The sequence below is a fragment of the Leptodactylus fuscus genome, chromosome 9, assembly GCF_031893055.1.
Source record: "Leptodactylus fuscus isolate aLepFus1 chromosome 9, aLepFus1.hap2, whole genome shotgun sequence".
Lineage (NCBI taxonomy): Eukaryota > Metazoa > Chordata > Amphibia > Anura > Leptodactylidae > Leptodactylus > Leptodactylus fuscus.
In genome coordinates, this window is record NC_134273.1 from 30,632,452 (window position 1) to 30,648,068 (window position 15,617).

Below are 15,617 nucleotides of genomic sequence, written 5' to 3' on the forward strand. Positions count from 1 at the left end.
TACAAATAGCAAATAGAATTGAAGGGCAGCTGTGTCGGGAGAAGCGTGACTCTCATCGAAAGTTAACTCTTCCCTTGCCCTTTGTAATCTGAGCGACAACGTCTCAGTTGAAGGTATGCACGGACCACTCGTGAGACCAGAGTACTTCACTATACGCTGCACACGTATAGAAGAACTTCCCTGGCAAGCACATGAGAGCTCAGACAAGTGCAATCTAAATATATATCTGTCAGTGACTACTTGGAAAGAATCGCTAATCCCATTCTTGAAAAAGGAACGAAGACAAAATCCACTCCATTTTCGTATCCCAAATTTGTGTCAGCTCAGCAAATGCGATCTTGTCACAATGAACGTTCCCCGGGGTAATGCAAACAAGTTGACCTGTCAAACTCTGTCATCGACATGCAAATGGATGTCTAGTGATATACACACAAACACACGGCCTCCAATGGTAAGCCTCAGTGACCAGAATACACGTCCGCTGTCACCTGATCTCGCCATGACTGGCATGAGCAATAATTCTGAAGAATTCAGAACCGACACAGGATTAAAAGGCAGCTTAATGGTATGACCTCGATTTTCAGGCAGATTAAGTCAGAGAAAGGACTAGGACTGAGGATGAGATTTGCCTGTTACAGCTGTCCACCGTGACATGACAGTCAGTCACTCCCTGGCCCTGTTGAGTGAGTAAAGAAGACAACATCTCTTTGATGGTGCCTGGAAAAAAAAATATTATGAGGGGGCTTCGAGATGCAAAAATAGCCAGTTGTGCTTGTGATGGGCAACTCACAACAAGACGCGTGTGTGGAGGCGACGAGAAGGAGCGCGACTCACTCCCATGAAGGGCTCTAATGAAGATGGATTGATAAGCAGACAAGTCCCAACTTTCCCAATGTTTTTCTTTCTACAGTTCATGTTTGAGAAAACCTGGTAACAGGGCCGACAGCGCGCTCAGCAATGAAAGGTGAGAGAAATATCCACAAAAAATCATCCCCGGTGTTAACATTTCTCAACCCTACAGCAATTTCCTACAACTTTTCTTGAGATTTAGAAGATAATTCTCCCCAGAGCCCCCAGCCAGAGAAACTCATAAAATATGTATATGGTTCACTGCAGTAAGAAAGGTCATATGTATAGACATCTGTAGAGGCTACGCGAGCACATGGACACGTGTGAGCGCATAGTGCAAGGGTGCCAGACTACATATACTCATGTAGCAGAGCTGAAATGGTCACTTAGATGTTTTTTTGTGATAAAAATAAATTTATAGATAATCCTGTTGTCTGATAAAAGATAACACATCGCATATTGTCAAACTGATGAACTAAGCTAGGCTCTATGTACTATCTATCTATCTATCTATCTATCTATCTATCTATCTATCTATCTATCTATAGTATTTATCTATGTACTCTATCTATTTAATCTATTCCATGACTATCAAATGTATGTATTCTGTATCTGACTGTCTATTTCTTATCTGACTCTATCTATCTATCTATCTATCTATCTATCTATCTATCTATCTATCGTATCTACTATGTTGCCTATCTATCTATATCTATCTATCTATCTATCTATCTATCTATCTATCTATCTATCTATCTATCTATCTATTTATCTATCATATCAATCTATCTATCTATCTATCTATCTGTATTTGATCTAATTTATCTATTTATGAATTTTATCTCTTCAGTATCTGACCCTATATATCAATTCTATCTATCTATCTATCTATCTATCTATCTATCTATCTGTCTATTCTGTCTATCAATTCTATCTATCTATCTATCTATCTATCTATCTATCTATCTATCTATCCATCCATCCATCCATCTATCTCCTATCTATCTATCTATCTATCTATCTATCTATCTATCTATCTATCTATCTATCTATCTATCTATCTGCACTTGCTTGAGGTCCTTGTGTTGCCTGAAGTGTTGGCTTTTTGGAATTGTTGGAGTGTCTCCTGTTTCTTATTTTTTATTCATAAATGACCAATTCCCTGTGTCCTGAGGCTTGCAACCGTACCTTAATTTTCCAACAATTTACTGCTACCTTTTTCTTTTGTACAAATTATCTATCTATCATCTATCTATCTATCTATCTATCTATCTATCTATCTATCTATCTATCTATCTATCTAACTATCTATCTACTGTTTATGGATGTGGACAATTCAAGTGCAAAAATAATGTATGTACATATAGTGGGTGTAAATGGTCGTATTTTAGTCCTTAAGAAGTGTCATACATACATGTGCGATATTTTGGCTATAAAATCAGTCTTAGGTATACTCCGTAGTTACTGTAGTACACATTACTGTAGTAAGCGGTGTCATGTCCCATGTATTACTCCTACATTTGTTGCATCACTGGGATATTTTTTCTACATGACCTTTTTGCCATTTTATTACCACCAGAAGACGACGTGATGATATACATGGGATAATCGACTGCAATGGATTCTTTCTGCTGGTCAGCTAATAATTGATCAGATTTTTTACATACAACAAACCAACTAGTGCCAATGTGTAAAAGAACATGAAGTGCCCAGTTACATTTCTTCCGCTAGTCTATTTGCAGCCAACAGGACATTATAAGAGAACGCCCAAGGATAGAAGGAGGGAGTCAGTGACTGTTTAGATTTTTACTAATAACTATGTTTTCTTACTTGTACAGCATCGGAAGACCAATTTTCATCATAAGGCTCTATGCACACGACTGTGTGCAAGTCGTGTTTTTCATGGCTAGCGGTCATTTCTAAGGCCCTATACACACCTGTGTATTATCAAGGGCCCATATATGCGGCACTGAGCCTAGGGTAAAACTCTGGGGAGGGTCACCAGCCCCAATAAGATATATTATCACGGACCCAGCACCCTCCACCAGCACAAGAGATATGAAGTTGGACATTGAAAACACCGATCTTCATAAATCTTCCCCATCATTTTTTGTATTATTTTGGCTACTAGTAGTACAGGCCTATACCTATAATGTGCTGCTATCAAAATATGGCATCATATTAAGCTGACAAATCTGTGAAATATTAGAAGCCAATAAACTTTTTACAATCATTGCTATTTATTCACAATCCAAATTCTAAAAATGCACAACTAATATACAGGTTGCAAAAAAGGTAAAACATTTTAAAAAATTCATTCAAAAATATCTCTCTAAAACTTATTAAATTGAGGATTCTTTTGACTTTTCCATATTTTTGCATCGCAAAAAAATTGACATCACACAATGTAGTGTAATTATTTTGTTCTGTCCTGGGAGCCATAAAAAAATAGGTGAAGACTTCCCATCTGCTTGACAGAGGAAAAAGCAAATCCGTGAACAATAGAGTATTTTCTTAAGTTCCAGATATCTTAATCACAGTCAGGGACCTTGGGTGTAGGTCAAACTTTAAGGGATTGAATATCACTTTGTGATCTTGTGACCTCATTTATCATTTTAACAATTCCTCCTGACAAATGTTTTAACAGTAGATAAAGGACAAGTCCAAGTACTGTGAAAGCAAAGTTGGCCAGGAGATAAAGAGATATCTGTGACACCGATCATGAATGAACGCTAGGAAAATCTCTTTCAATTAAATCTCCGGGAGAATGACTTGGAGTGACAGACCTTGGATTGACTTACTTAAGAACTTTGAGAGTGTAAACTTTTTCTTTGGTATGTAATTCTACAGACATACACATGTCCACCCTTACCTTTACCTGAATTAGGATAAAGACTCCAATTTGTCCTGAAATAAATACAATACAATAGCCCAACCTGCTAGAACAACCCTTGTAAATGTACATAACAGCCACTACTTGGTGGCTGCGATTCACATCAGTCGTAACCACTGGGTGGTGGCTACAGAGGGACGAATCTCTCAGAATTCATTTCATTTTGAGTTCAGGTTCAAAATTTGTTTAGGGGACAAGTTTATTACAAATAACACCTTAAATTGGCTTAAAACATAGTGATGAACACTCTTAGGGCTCCTAGGAACCTATGTATAAAACAGAGTATAACACTGTCAGGGCTCCTAGGAACCTATCTATAAAACATAGTATAGAACACTGTCAGGGCTCCTAGGAACCTATCTATACAACATAGTGTAGACCACTGTCAGGGCTCCTAGGAACCTATCTATAAAACATAGTGTATAACACTGTCAGGGCTCCTAGGAACCTATCTATAAAACATAGTGTATAACACTGTCAGGGCTCCTAGGAACCTATCTATAAAACATAGTGTAGAACACTGTCAGGTCTTCTAGGAACATATCTATAAAACATAGTGTATAACACTGTAAGGGCTACTAGGAACCTTTCTATCTGATTTCTAGCTCCCTAAGGCAAAAATGAAGTTAGGCCAAAGTGAAAATGACATTATTATACTCTGTGGAGGCTCAAGGAGGTGTAAAAAAAAAAAATTCAAACTCACCTACCCTTACCAATTTTGGTCATTCTTGTGTTGTTTGGCGCTCCCTTTCCATCTCCTTATACGTCTGGGGCCACTTCTGAGTCCTGTGATTGGGGCTCAGCAGTGATATGGCAATGCCGAGTGTCATTACATGCCCAGCGTGTCCATGTGACTGCTGATAGCCTAATCACAGACCTTAGCGGTGACCCCAGCGCATGATGTCACCAGGAGAGCATAAGGGAAGTAGTAGTAATAATGGAAGATAACTTTGGCCTAACTTTTTTTCTTATTGTTTTCACCTCCTCTGGACCTCCACCTATCATACATATATATCTGGGGTCTGGAGTGGGCATTTTAGTTCACCCGAGACAAATTTCTATTTGTTTGATTTCACAAAAAATGAACAATTTGTAATATTCAGGTTGAACTCATCTAGGAGTCAGTTCTCCCACCTCTAGTACTTGTATATATAAGAAAGATGTCTAATGAAGAGAGTATCACAAAACTGGTTTTAGTCAAGGTTGGTCAGGACACACCTGTGTGGACCAGAACGAAATGTACAGAAGGGCAATGTGGCAGATTTAGACTACCATTATGTACACCAGTTTCAATAAAGTGCCCAGCAGGTGCAAGCATGATGCTCCTGTATCTTGATTAGATAGATGCACACGCTTGTGCCAGAATGGAATCTATGCTAGTCTGATCAGTTATTTCTGGAATAACTCACTTATTTTTAGGTGTTTCCAAGATTTGGAACAAACTTCGGAGTGCCTTGGAAGGGTGCATAATAAACAACAAAAAAAGACTCACCTATCCCCGGTATTCTGTTGTACCGTTTCAATCCCATTTCTCTCATATGTCAGTACACACTGGCCAGAAGTAGAAAGGCTCTCATGGCCACCAAAAACAGTTGAAGATGTCAATGGTCATGTGAGCTACTTCGCCTCTGGCATGAGAGTCCCGGAACAGGAAGGAAAGGGAACTGAAATGGGTCAATGGAGAGGTGGAAATAGTGGGTATGTCTTTTTTTTTTTTGTTTTTTTGCACCTCCTACATCTGCCCCTGAATTAGCTCCAAATCCTGGACAACCCCTTTAATTTTCCACCCTGAAAAAATGCTTTAAACATCAACATCTGTACAAGTCCTATAGAAAATAAGAAAAACAAAGCTGCAGGTCTGTAAGTGCATAAAGGTTGACTGCGATGAACAGAGGACAGACAGATTAACAATGCCGGCCGTGATACGCAGGTGATCAAACAGAGTTATTAAATATAAGGGTGACTGCATTGAGTCGCATTGTTCAGATGTCAGCGGGTGCGGGGAAAGTACTATACGGCTCTGCAGGCTTCATATCAGTCCAGGATCTCTTGTCCTTTAGTGTTTGCCAGACAGGACTTTAGGGAAGGGTTTCCCTTTGTGAGGCTTTTTAGAGACTGCTCTTTGCTTTTGACTGTGCATCAGCTCTTGACACATGAGACTATCGGAGGGTACTGGGGATTAGGCATGTGTGCAGATACTGGAAACATAATACAGAGATGTAGCAGAGCTGGATTAGTCTTTTCCTTCACCTGTACATTGTGATAAACCAGTTTAGATAGTATACCTATCTTGGGTAGCACATTGTGATACTCGACTTCCCATATTACAAGAAGTAAACTATTGTTTGCTACATCATGTTCCATCTTAAATTCATTTAAAGGGGTTTTTAATTGATGGCATATTCTTAGTGATTAGTAGTGGTTTGATACCTGGGACCTCCATGGATCACAGAGCCTTAAAGGGGTTTTCCAGGCTTATTATATTGAACACCATTTCCTCTTCTCAAGCCAATGACATCACATCCATTCATTATATGACCCATGCTGCAGATTTGGGAAGAGTTGCAGTACCAAGTATTTCCTCATTACAATGTATGGCACTGTGCTTAACAAATGACAAAGAGGCCACAGTAATAAATACCATAGTACTGGATAATCCCTTTATAGAGGTCTTTAAGACTTTAACCTCTACAGATTATCCATAAGTTCTGTCTTCAGTATGAGATCCATGATGGTCCAACCCTTGGCACCTCTGCCAATTAGCTGTTTGATGATTGTTCCCTTCACTGCTTACCAGATTCAGTCCTGTACTTGTGCCCAATATTAAAGGGATGGGACTGAGTTGTACCAGGCAAAGATGCTGTGGCTGTTTAAGACTGAGTGTGAATGTGACTCAGAGGAGCGCTGGGACCCCAATCAATAGTCACCCCCACTGATCTAGTATTGATATAGAATAGACCATCAATATGAAAGTCCCAGATTATTTTTGTAATATAATAAAACTTTTGACAACCAGATCATCTCATAGTCCTACTATATTGTACTTAAAGGGAATCAAACAGGGCGATTTGGGATACTAAACCACCCACAAGCCCTTTAAGACCAAATTGTGTATCCTTAAGGTTACTCCTTAGACCAATATTTTCCACTATCTTCTTAACCATCTTATGTGGAGGCAGAGGTGTAATATGAAGTTCTTGGGCTCCAGTGCAAAATCTGTACCAAAGCCTCTCAACTTTATAGCACTGGTCTCATCATATTGGACAAAGGCACTTTAGGCTCCCAGGCCCAAGTTAGGCTCCTGTTCAGAGGACTGAATGGTTGCACATGTTGAATTTCGACATGTCTGATCCTTCTGTTTTGAGGGATAAGCTGCTGCCAGAGGTGTCTCACAATGTCTTATTCCTCTCTCCCTATTGTGAACACATTGTCAAGTGTGCACGTGTACAAGGTGGTCAGGAGAAGCAGGTGTCGGCTGAGTGTATCCCCCACTTTATTCATGGACACGCTGGGTTCTCTAGAGTGAGGGACACGGCTTGCATCTGTTTTCTGCTGTGAGTAATAGATACGGCTCATGTTTGTACGATCCTCCTCTATTAACACACGATCCTCCTCTATTAACACATAATTCCCTAATAGGGCACTTGAAATGGATTTTCTAAAACCAGAAAACCTCTTTAAATGCTTTGTAAAGAATTTTAATGGGGAAATCTTTAAAAGGATATTACAAACCAAATTCTTATTCTGAACTGTTGACTCTAATCCTATCTTTATTAGGTGGACTGCTAATCGCCTCATGTCTTCTTCTGGTGTTCCATGCCTCCTTGGGATGTCCTGAGATCTGCATGTGTCAGCCTTCTTCAAGGACGGTTGACTGTAGCTACAGAGGACTATTGGATGTTCCAAGTCATTTTCCAACACAGACTCAAGTTCTCTACTTACAGGGTAACCAAATCCGAGTCATCAACTACACGTCTTTTGTCAATGTTCCTGGCCTCAAAATTCTAGACTTATCTAACAACTCTAGACTTATCTAACAACTCTATTTCAAGAGTGCCACCATATGCCTTCCACTACCTACGTTCTCTCCAGATCCTAAATCTGACCAACAACGCCATCCATTATCTTGAAGGACAGGTTTTCACGCCTCTACTTGCTCTAAAGGAACTGGATTTGTCTTTTAACAATATTAGCACTTTGCCAGAGTCCTTAGGAAACAACACTCGAAACCTGACTTTCCTTGGACTGAAAAACAACCACCTACAAGGAGTTGACCGGATGGTCCTGGAGACGTTCACAAATCTTAAAGTCTTGCTTGCGAAATCCAACCCATGGCAATGCAATTGTCCCGTTTTAGGTCTAAAGCTTTGGCTGGAAAACTTTTTATACAAAGGTCAGTAGACAAAAAAAAACACACACATACCAATACTAGTAGCACAATGGAAAATGTAATACAACAGTCCTCACGGTCCGACCACATGTAGTCTGTCCTATTAATACAGAAATGTTATTACTGTCATCGCCGGAGGTCAATTTAAGAGTGAGAAAAGGGTTTTAGCTAAAATCCACTTCCTTCATTTTACACATGATTGTAAATGATCTGTTACTGTATACAGATGTCAGAGTGTAAGGAACAGTAGTCTCAAATTCTGCAAACATCATATTTTCACAGCTCATCAGCCAAATACTTAATTGCATTTTTCAATACTTTTTTCTAAGATTGAATTACTTCTATTATTTCTCAGGGTATGCTTAAACACCAGGCTGTTACGGATATTTGTTTCTTGTGGCTTCATTCCAAAAATTAACCCTCAGGATATGGGAATATATCAAAATGCAATATATATATATATATATATATATATATATATATATATATATATATATATATATATATTTAAGTTTTATGCTAAACAAAACTTTTATCTTAAAAAAAATATCTAAAAATCCTGAAGTTCACACTCCGGCCACAAAGCCAAATAATGTGCTGAGACCTGTTTTCTGTAACACATTTCTTTGCAACACTTATCAGCACACCGATGATAATAGTGATAACAGCCATCATGTACATATAAATAAGATGCAGAATTTACCATAGCTAATGTCACAGATTGTCTACTCCCACTCTGTGCAATGACCTCTGCAGAGGTCACAGAGTATTTCTAGAAAACTCCCCCACAGAAGTCAACAGGGTCTTCTCCAAACAAATAAATTAAGGTAAGGAAAGCTGGCAAGCTACTTGTATTAGGTAGAGTATATCAATGTCCACCTTCATGAGCTCAGCAGAAGTATCAATATCACATAGTATGGGGACCAGAGAGGTTGTAAACTTACATCTGTTCCATTGCATCAAATCCTGACTTGAGGCAAAGAAACTCACAATGAACACAATTATGGTTCTATCATTTAGTTCGGGTATTTTGGCCAGTTCATATCTCCTGTCAGCCCTTATGGCTGAGTGAGTGTACATGATACATAATACTGTAGTATAGAGCCATTGTTACCACAGAATGACTCAGGAGCCTCGTGTGGTGTTCAAGTGACTTGTATGTGACTCCTAAAACACTAATTCCATAAAAACTAGATTCCTGGATTGAAGAAAACAATCTTAATGTCAGCCAAACCTGATGAATTTGATAGGACTGGTTAGCCATCTAAGGATTAGTTTGACTTTTTCACGTGGCTAGCCGCAACGGGATGCCGATGCAGTGCACTGGCATCCCATCGCGGCATCCCGCTCCTGATTAGGCCCGGATGAATGGGCCTAATCAGGAGCGAGTCTCAAGTCGCGGACGCCACGGCTGACTCAGACACAGAATCCGTGTGAAGATAGGGAATGCCGCTTCATTTCTCACTAGCTGAAAAAAAAACGCTAGCAGAAAAATATGCGAGTGACTCCCATTGATTGGAGGATTTTGAGGCGGATTCTGCATCAAAATCTGCCAGCAAAAAAATCCGTGTGAACATACCCTAATATGTTTCCTGAAAGAAAGGTTGGACATACTGGATTTCAACATGACCAATCCTCCAATCTCCACTTCAGATGGATTACACAGCATCTCTTGTGATCCCTCTTAATGGATCAGAGAATGCTGTTCTAGTGGACCTGTCCTTCATGTATAGTATTAGGCTGAGGGCCATTCCTTGAAATGAAAATTGGGTCTCCACCCCAGAAACACCCACAGCTGCCCACTTTTGTATGTGGTAATTCCATAGTTCCTATACCAAGCTTTGGTTGGTTTTGGAGGTGAGGCCAGGGAGGGACTATGACATGTTCTTCGATGCTTCTATAGTGGAGGTACCTAAATATGACTTGGTCAGTCATTCCCGATATAGAGAAATTATGCTATTGATGATACATTTATATTTACTTCTTCCATGACCTTTGGGTCAACTTCCCACTCCCTTGTTTGCTAACATAATACATATTCAAAGAGATTGAGGCCAAACAGGGCCAGCCCTAGGTTCTCCAATGGTCCCATATCTACTGTATGGTCTGCCTCTAGGTTGCGTCATCCCTTGCTCGACGCCAGTATTTCATTAGCGCCTCCACTTGTGTGCTTTCTAGCTATGTGCCAGAATTCATACAATTTCATCTTTCGATTATTCACTTTGCCTGTTTTTGACATTACAACCTCACGGCTGATGTCAGAAGACGTCTCTGGACAATGTATAACTTGCGCTGAAGCTATGTAAGACGACAGTCAGTAACATGACATAAAAAATGATAAGGGCTTAGACATGGCAGGATGAACGCCCTTGGGGAATTGTTAGGACTTCCCATGTTGTATAACTACACGAACCAGAAGACATCCAGACTCCTCGTCTGCCATTCCCATGCTTCATATTAACATTTGCAAGGATTAATAATTTATTTTAGATTTTATTCGTCCCAGCCAATATTTTTCTCTTCATTTTTCTACGTGAAAGCCTCAGCTTGAGTCCACATGTCCTAGAGTCTGGTTAAACTATTGCACAATGGTAGCCGCCATGGTCTGCCTCCAAACACATGACTAGACATCTATCTGCATCAATATGAAATGTAAATCTACTTAGTATGAATGGAAGCTTCACTAGAAACTCTCCTGGGGCCAACTTTTCACTTGGATCTTGAAACTTTATACTGCAAAGTCCTCTTCTGTCATTGAGTCTTGCATGTGCTTAAAGGGCAAGTACACCTACTATACGCGTAATACCGCAGTGTCATATGTTAGAAAGCTATTAATAAACCTCCAAAGCACAGATGACCCTAGGACATGTTTTCTGAAGGTGTATAGATATTATTATATAGCCAAGACAAAGTAATCTTCCATTCAAAGTTGAATTAATTTGACCCATCAGAAAAAATTCCTTTACGAAGGGTATGTTTTTTAATTGTATGATATATTATGTGGTTATTGGTGCATTGATTGGCTGAATGCTATACAGTCGGCCAATCAATGCTGGTTATTCTCCTACCTTTAGAAGTCTTCTCCGTGCAGATTCCCCGTGGCGTCTTCCGGCTCTTCATTCACTCTGCCAGGCATCGGGCCTGGGCAGAGCCGACTGCGGGCATGCGCAGTCAGCTCTGCGCAGGCCCGATGCCTGGCAGAGTGAATTCAAAGCTGGAAGATGCCGCGGGGACGCTGCACGGAGAAGACTTCACGGAGGATCCAGCCCGACCCTCACTCGTGGACTTGGTAAGTATAATTTGATCGAATGTTGCCTACCCCTGAAACGAGCATTTTCCCCCCATAGACTATAATAGGGTTCGATATTCGATTCGAGTAGTCGAATATTGAGGGGCTACTCAAAACGAATATCGAACCTCGAACATTTTACTGTTCGCTCATCTCTAGTCACTATACATCTTTATGTATGGATATCAGCCATAATAAGGAGAGTATAATCGTCAACTGGCCCTACTAATAAAATCTAATAACGCTTGGATTTTCAGTTCTGTGATACATTGATCACTTTACTAGTGATAACAGCTGATTGCCATAGATTTCAGAAGCTGGCGTCATTCAATAAAGGTGATCTCAGGGTGAGGAAACGTCTTCAGGCTGGGTTCACGTGCCAGAAAGTGAAGAGGATATTGAGGTGGTCCTCTACAAATTCCAACCCCTTGCATCACGCAATGGAAAACCAAAGAAGAGCTTCAGCTTTGCTCACTGATAAACCCCAGACCCAATGGGGAGTATTTATCAATAGTCTGATACTTTTCTGCCTACATTTGCACCCAATATTATAGTGCACAGCATTTAGGATATATTTATGAGTATTGTAGGCCATAAAGAACAGACAAATATGACTCTCTCAACATTTTTTAATGGGAGTGGTATAAAAGTGTCTAAATTTGCAACACTTTTAGGAAATTGAAAAGTACGAATACGGTGCAGATTTTTGTAGACCAAGTACAAAACAGTGTAAACTTATTTGGAGATTCAATTGAGACAGAATTTTGGTGCACAGGCAATGGAAACAGTTTTAGGCACAATAAGGGTCCCTTCACACGGAGTAACGTGCCGAGTGATGTGGCACGTATACGGCGTGTGATACTTTGCGTGCCGTAAATGCTCCCATTGATTTCAACGCGGCGTATACGATCCAGGATCCCATTGAGATCAATGGGAGCTTTTACGGCGCTCAAAATCTCACACGCCGTTTACGTGCCAGGTCACGCAGCATGTTACTCCGTGTGAATAGACCCTAAAGACTGATTTTTAGATTTGTCGGAGCAGTAAAATGAGACATAATTTTGGTGTATGAGAAAGTGGGCCAGATTTTTGGCATGTCGGAAAGTGAAACAGATTTATGAATATCCGTATAACAGATTTATAAGTAAGTCTAAGGCCTGGTTCACATCTACGTTCGGTAATCCACGTGGGGACCCCACCAAGCAGAATACTGAATGCATTGGCAAGCGGTGAGCTTCTGAAAGCACATGGACACCATAGACTATAATGGGGTCCGTGTGCTCTCTCTGCGGTGTTCGGTGTACCTCATGATCTACTTTCCTGTCCGCATGACTCGTACGGAGATCGCGTAGAAAGCACACAGACCCCATTATAGTCTATGGGGTCTGTGTGCTTTCCTTGCTCACCGCTTTTCAATGTGTTCAGTAATCCATCCCCATGCAGACTCCCTGAACAGACTATCAAACACAGATGTGGACCGGGCCTAAAACTATGAACAGGATTTGTCATTTTGGACAGAGCATAGTTTAAGATTATTGATAAATGTGCTCCATGGTGGCTACTTAGACTGAGCCTCCGTGGATCCTGCATATGAATCAGCCATGGAATCTACGGCAGGACTGAGCAGGACATTTCTTTTTCCAGCATCCTGTATGGAGTCATAACCCCTTTGGTTGAGCGGTCGGTGGGGATCTCAGTGCTTGGATGCCTTCTATCGAAACTTCCTTACAAATATGCAAAAGTTCTAAAGTCTAATAAGGAAACAAATCTAAACTTCTAGAAACAAATGCAGAAATAGGGCCATATAATTCTTTTACTGTCACAAATTGTACATATTCTATTTCCTCAATTCACAATTGACATTTTTGCGGTGCAGCTAAACTGGTCAATAAAATATAGTTGTTTTATTATTTTTCTTCTTAAAAGCTCGTATCACAAATTGCAGCATAAAGCCTACAAAACCAAGCCAGTTCTTCGGAGGCTTTTGGCAGTAGCGGCCTCTATTTTCTCTGGAGGTTCTGTCCATAAATAAAAGCTGCATGAAAAAAACAGCGATCCAAATGTATTTCAGGATCCAAAAATCCATCGAAAAATGCACAGCATGGAGTCCAAATAGGACGTCTGCCTAAAATATTTCTTCTCTGTGCCAGGTAGAAGATTATGGGCTATATCTCTGTGTCAAATAACCCATTATCTGATCCTTTTCATATGCAGAGACATGCAGGGGTCTAAATCCTTACCGGTCACCAATTCATAAGAGAACTATAATTATATGGACTTGGAATTAGGAGAGAAACAAATGATATTGTTATCATCATCATCATCATTATAATCCTGGATTTAGAAAATGTAATATCAACATAGTAGAAATTAGGAGTATTGTATGCTTGATTTTCTACGTAGGATATTGATTAGTCAACGAGCCATAAAAATAATCCTCACGCTACTCCGATATTTCTCGAAAACTAGCACATCCACGGATTAAACAGGAAGGACATTTAATTTAAATGCTTGCTATGTGTGCAATGCCTGATTCTGCCTATGGTGGCGCTCTAGAGAAATTTGACACATTGCCAATTACACCCAAAGATTATAGCAGGATAATGGGAATGGTCACAGTCGCTCACTCTGTAATGTTATTATTGTCAAGAACCCTTTTAACAAAAAAAAATCATCCAAATCTTTTTGGGACCATTTAGAATTTTTTTTTAATGACTTTGTTCGCACAACTGATTTTTCAATTTTTGTGCCAAAATCCATGTAAGGTCCATAACCCATGCATCTCAATTGGGCTACCCCAACCTTTTCACATTCATGGTGCCAAGGAAGGTGGCAGGTTATAGCCTCACCGAATGACAATATGGCTAATGCCACGACAGTACGAATAGGGTCAGCTTCAGATTTCGGCAATGGAGTATACAGGGTAGATTTGACTCCATTGTGTGAATATAGCCTTTAAAGTATATCCTCATCTAAACTTAATACCCTATCTCCCTGTTCTAACCCTTTATTAACCTGTTCTATTCTTTCCTGTTTTTAGGGGGTATTATCGATGAGTTGATCTGCACCGGCCCAGAGAATCGTAAAGGAAATCATCTTCTCAAAATCCCATTTGAGTTGTATAAAAGTTGTCCTCCACTCACCACTTCATTCCCAATGGCCAATATCCACCAGCACAGTCCAGAGCATAGGAATAATGGACGACATGGATATCATGGGGATCATACGGAGGGTGGCCATCCTGAATGTGAACCAAAACCAAAGCCTAGACCGGCCAACTTGAGGCATGCCATAGCCACAGTGGTTATTACTGGTGTTGTATGTGGAATTGTATGTCTGATGATGCTGGCAGCTGCCGTATATGGATGCGCCTATGCAGCAATTATGGCAAAATATCATAAGGAGCTCAAAGAAGTGGAAAGAATGGCTTCTACCACAGAACATGGCAGCCCTGAGGAGAAGGAACCTCTTGATAGTTCATTGGCCTGAGCTGCAGAGCATCTACTTTTTCCACCGTTCTCCACTTTTAACATATTATTTATCTCCTATGACTATACAGTTTATTCTGATTTTCAAGTACTCTTGTATCTTAGACCATAAGTGTGCTTCCCTATCCAAAACCATAAGAAAGGAATAGCTATTAAGTGTATCTATGACCTGGACATGAACTTATTAAAGTCATTAGAATCCAACCAATCATTGAATTATAACATAACTTTTCCTACTGGACGCACTGGAAGGCTCAATTACAAAAAGAATTGTGAAAATAAGGGTTTCATTTATTTAAAGGGAATTTCCACTTTTCAACATGATGCTGTTTTTAAGGTTAAAATTCACTTGCTGATTAGTTTTTTGCTATGTTTCTTATGTGATACAGAGCTCCAAATCCACTGTACGGTCATAGAGTCAAGTAGCAAAATGATGGTCCCTGCAGCCACCACTAATGGAAATTTCAATACTTCACTTGTAAGACGTGTTAATGTGTTGAACTCACTAATAGGACAGTTTGCTCCTAAGTCTCCTCCAGTGGTGGCTGCAGACAGCGAGAATGAGGGGGGTAGACTTATTAAAATTGGTATTTCATATGCTATATGCCCTTTTTTTAACTAAGTACACATAGGAATAGCATTAAGAAAGGCTATCCTTCACTTACCTTTATTATTCTGATCTGCACCGCCATTCCTGAGAAATAGTTT

The 15,617-nt window shown here is 40.0% G+C and overlaps 2 protein-coding genes across 3 annotated transcripts in view; one reads left to right on the plus strand and one right to left on the minus strand.

The window, feature by feature from the left end:
- The window catches only part of CACNA2D3 (calcium voltage-gated channel auxiliary subunit alpha2delta 3), a 662,271-nt gene that overhangs the window by 112,493 nt on the left and 534,161 nt on the right, over positions 1-15,617 (minus strand). The window lies entirely within an intron of this gene.
- On the plus strand, positions 313-15,159 carry LRTM1 (leucine rich repeat transmembrane protein 1). The gene is given in 4 exon segments (XM_075287920.1): positions 313-964; positions 7,520-7,746; positions 7,748-8,135; positions 14,462-15,159. Coding segments are annotated over 4 exon segments (1,071 nt in total). The 5' UTR covers positions 313-957; the 3' UTR covers positions 14,911-15,159.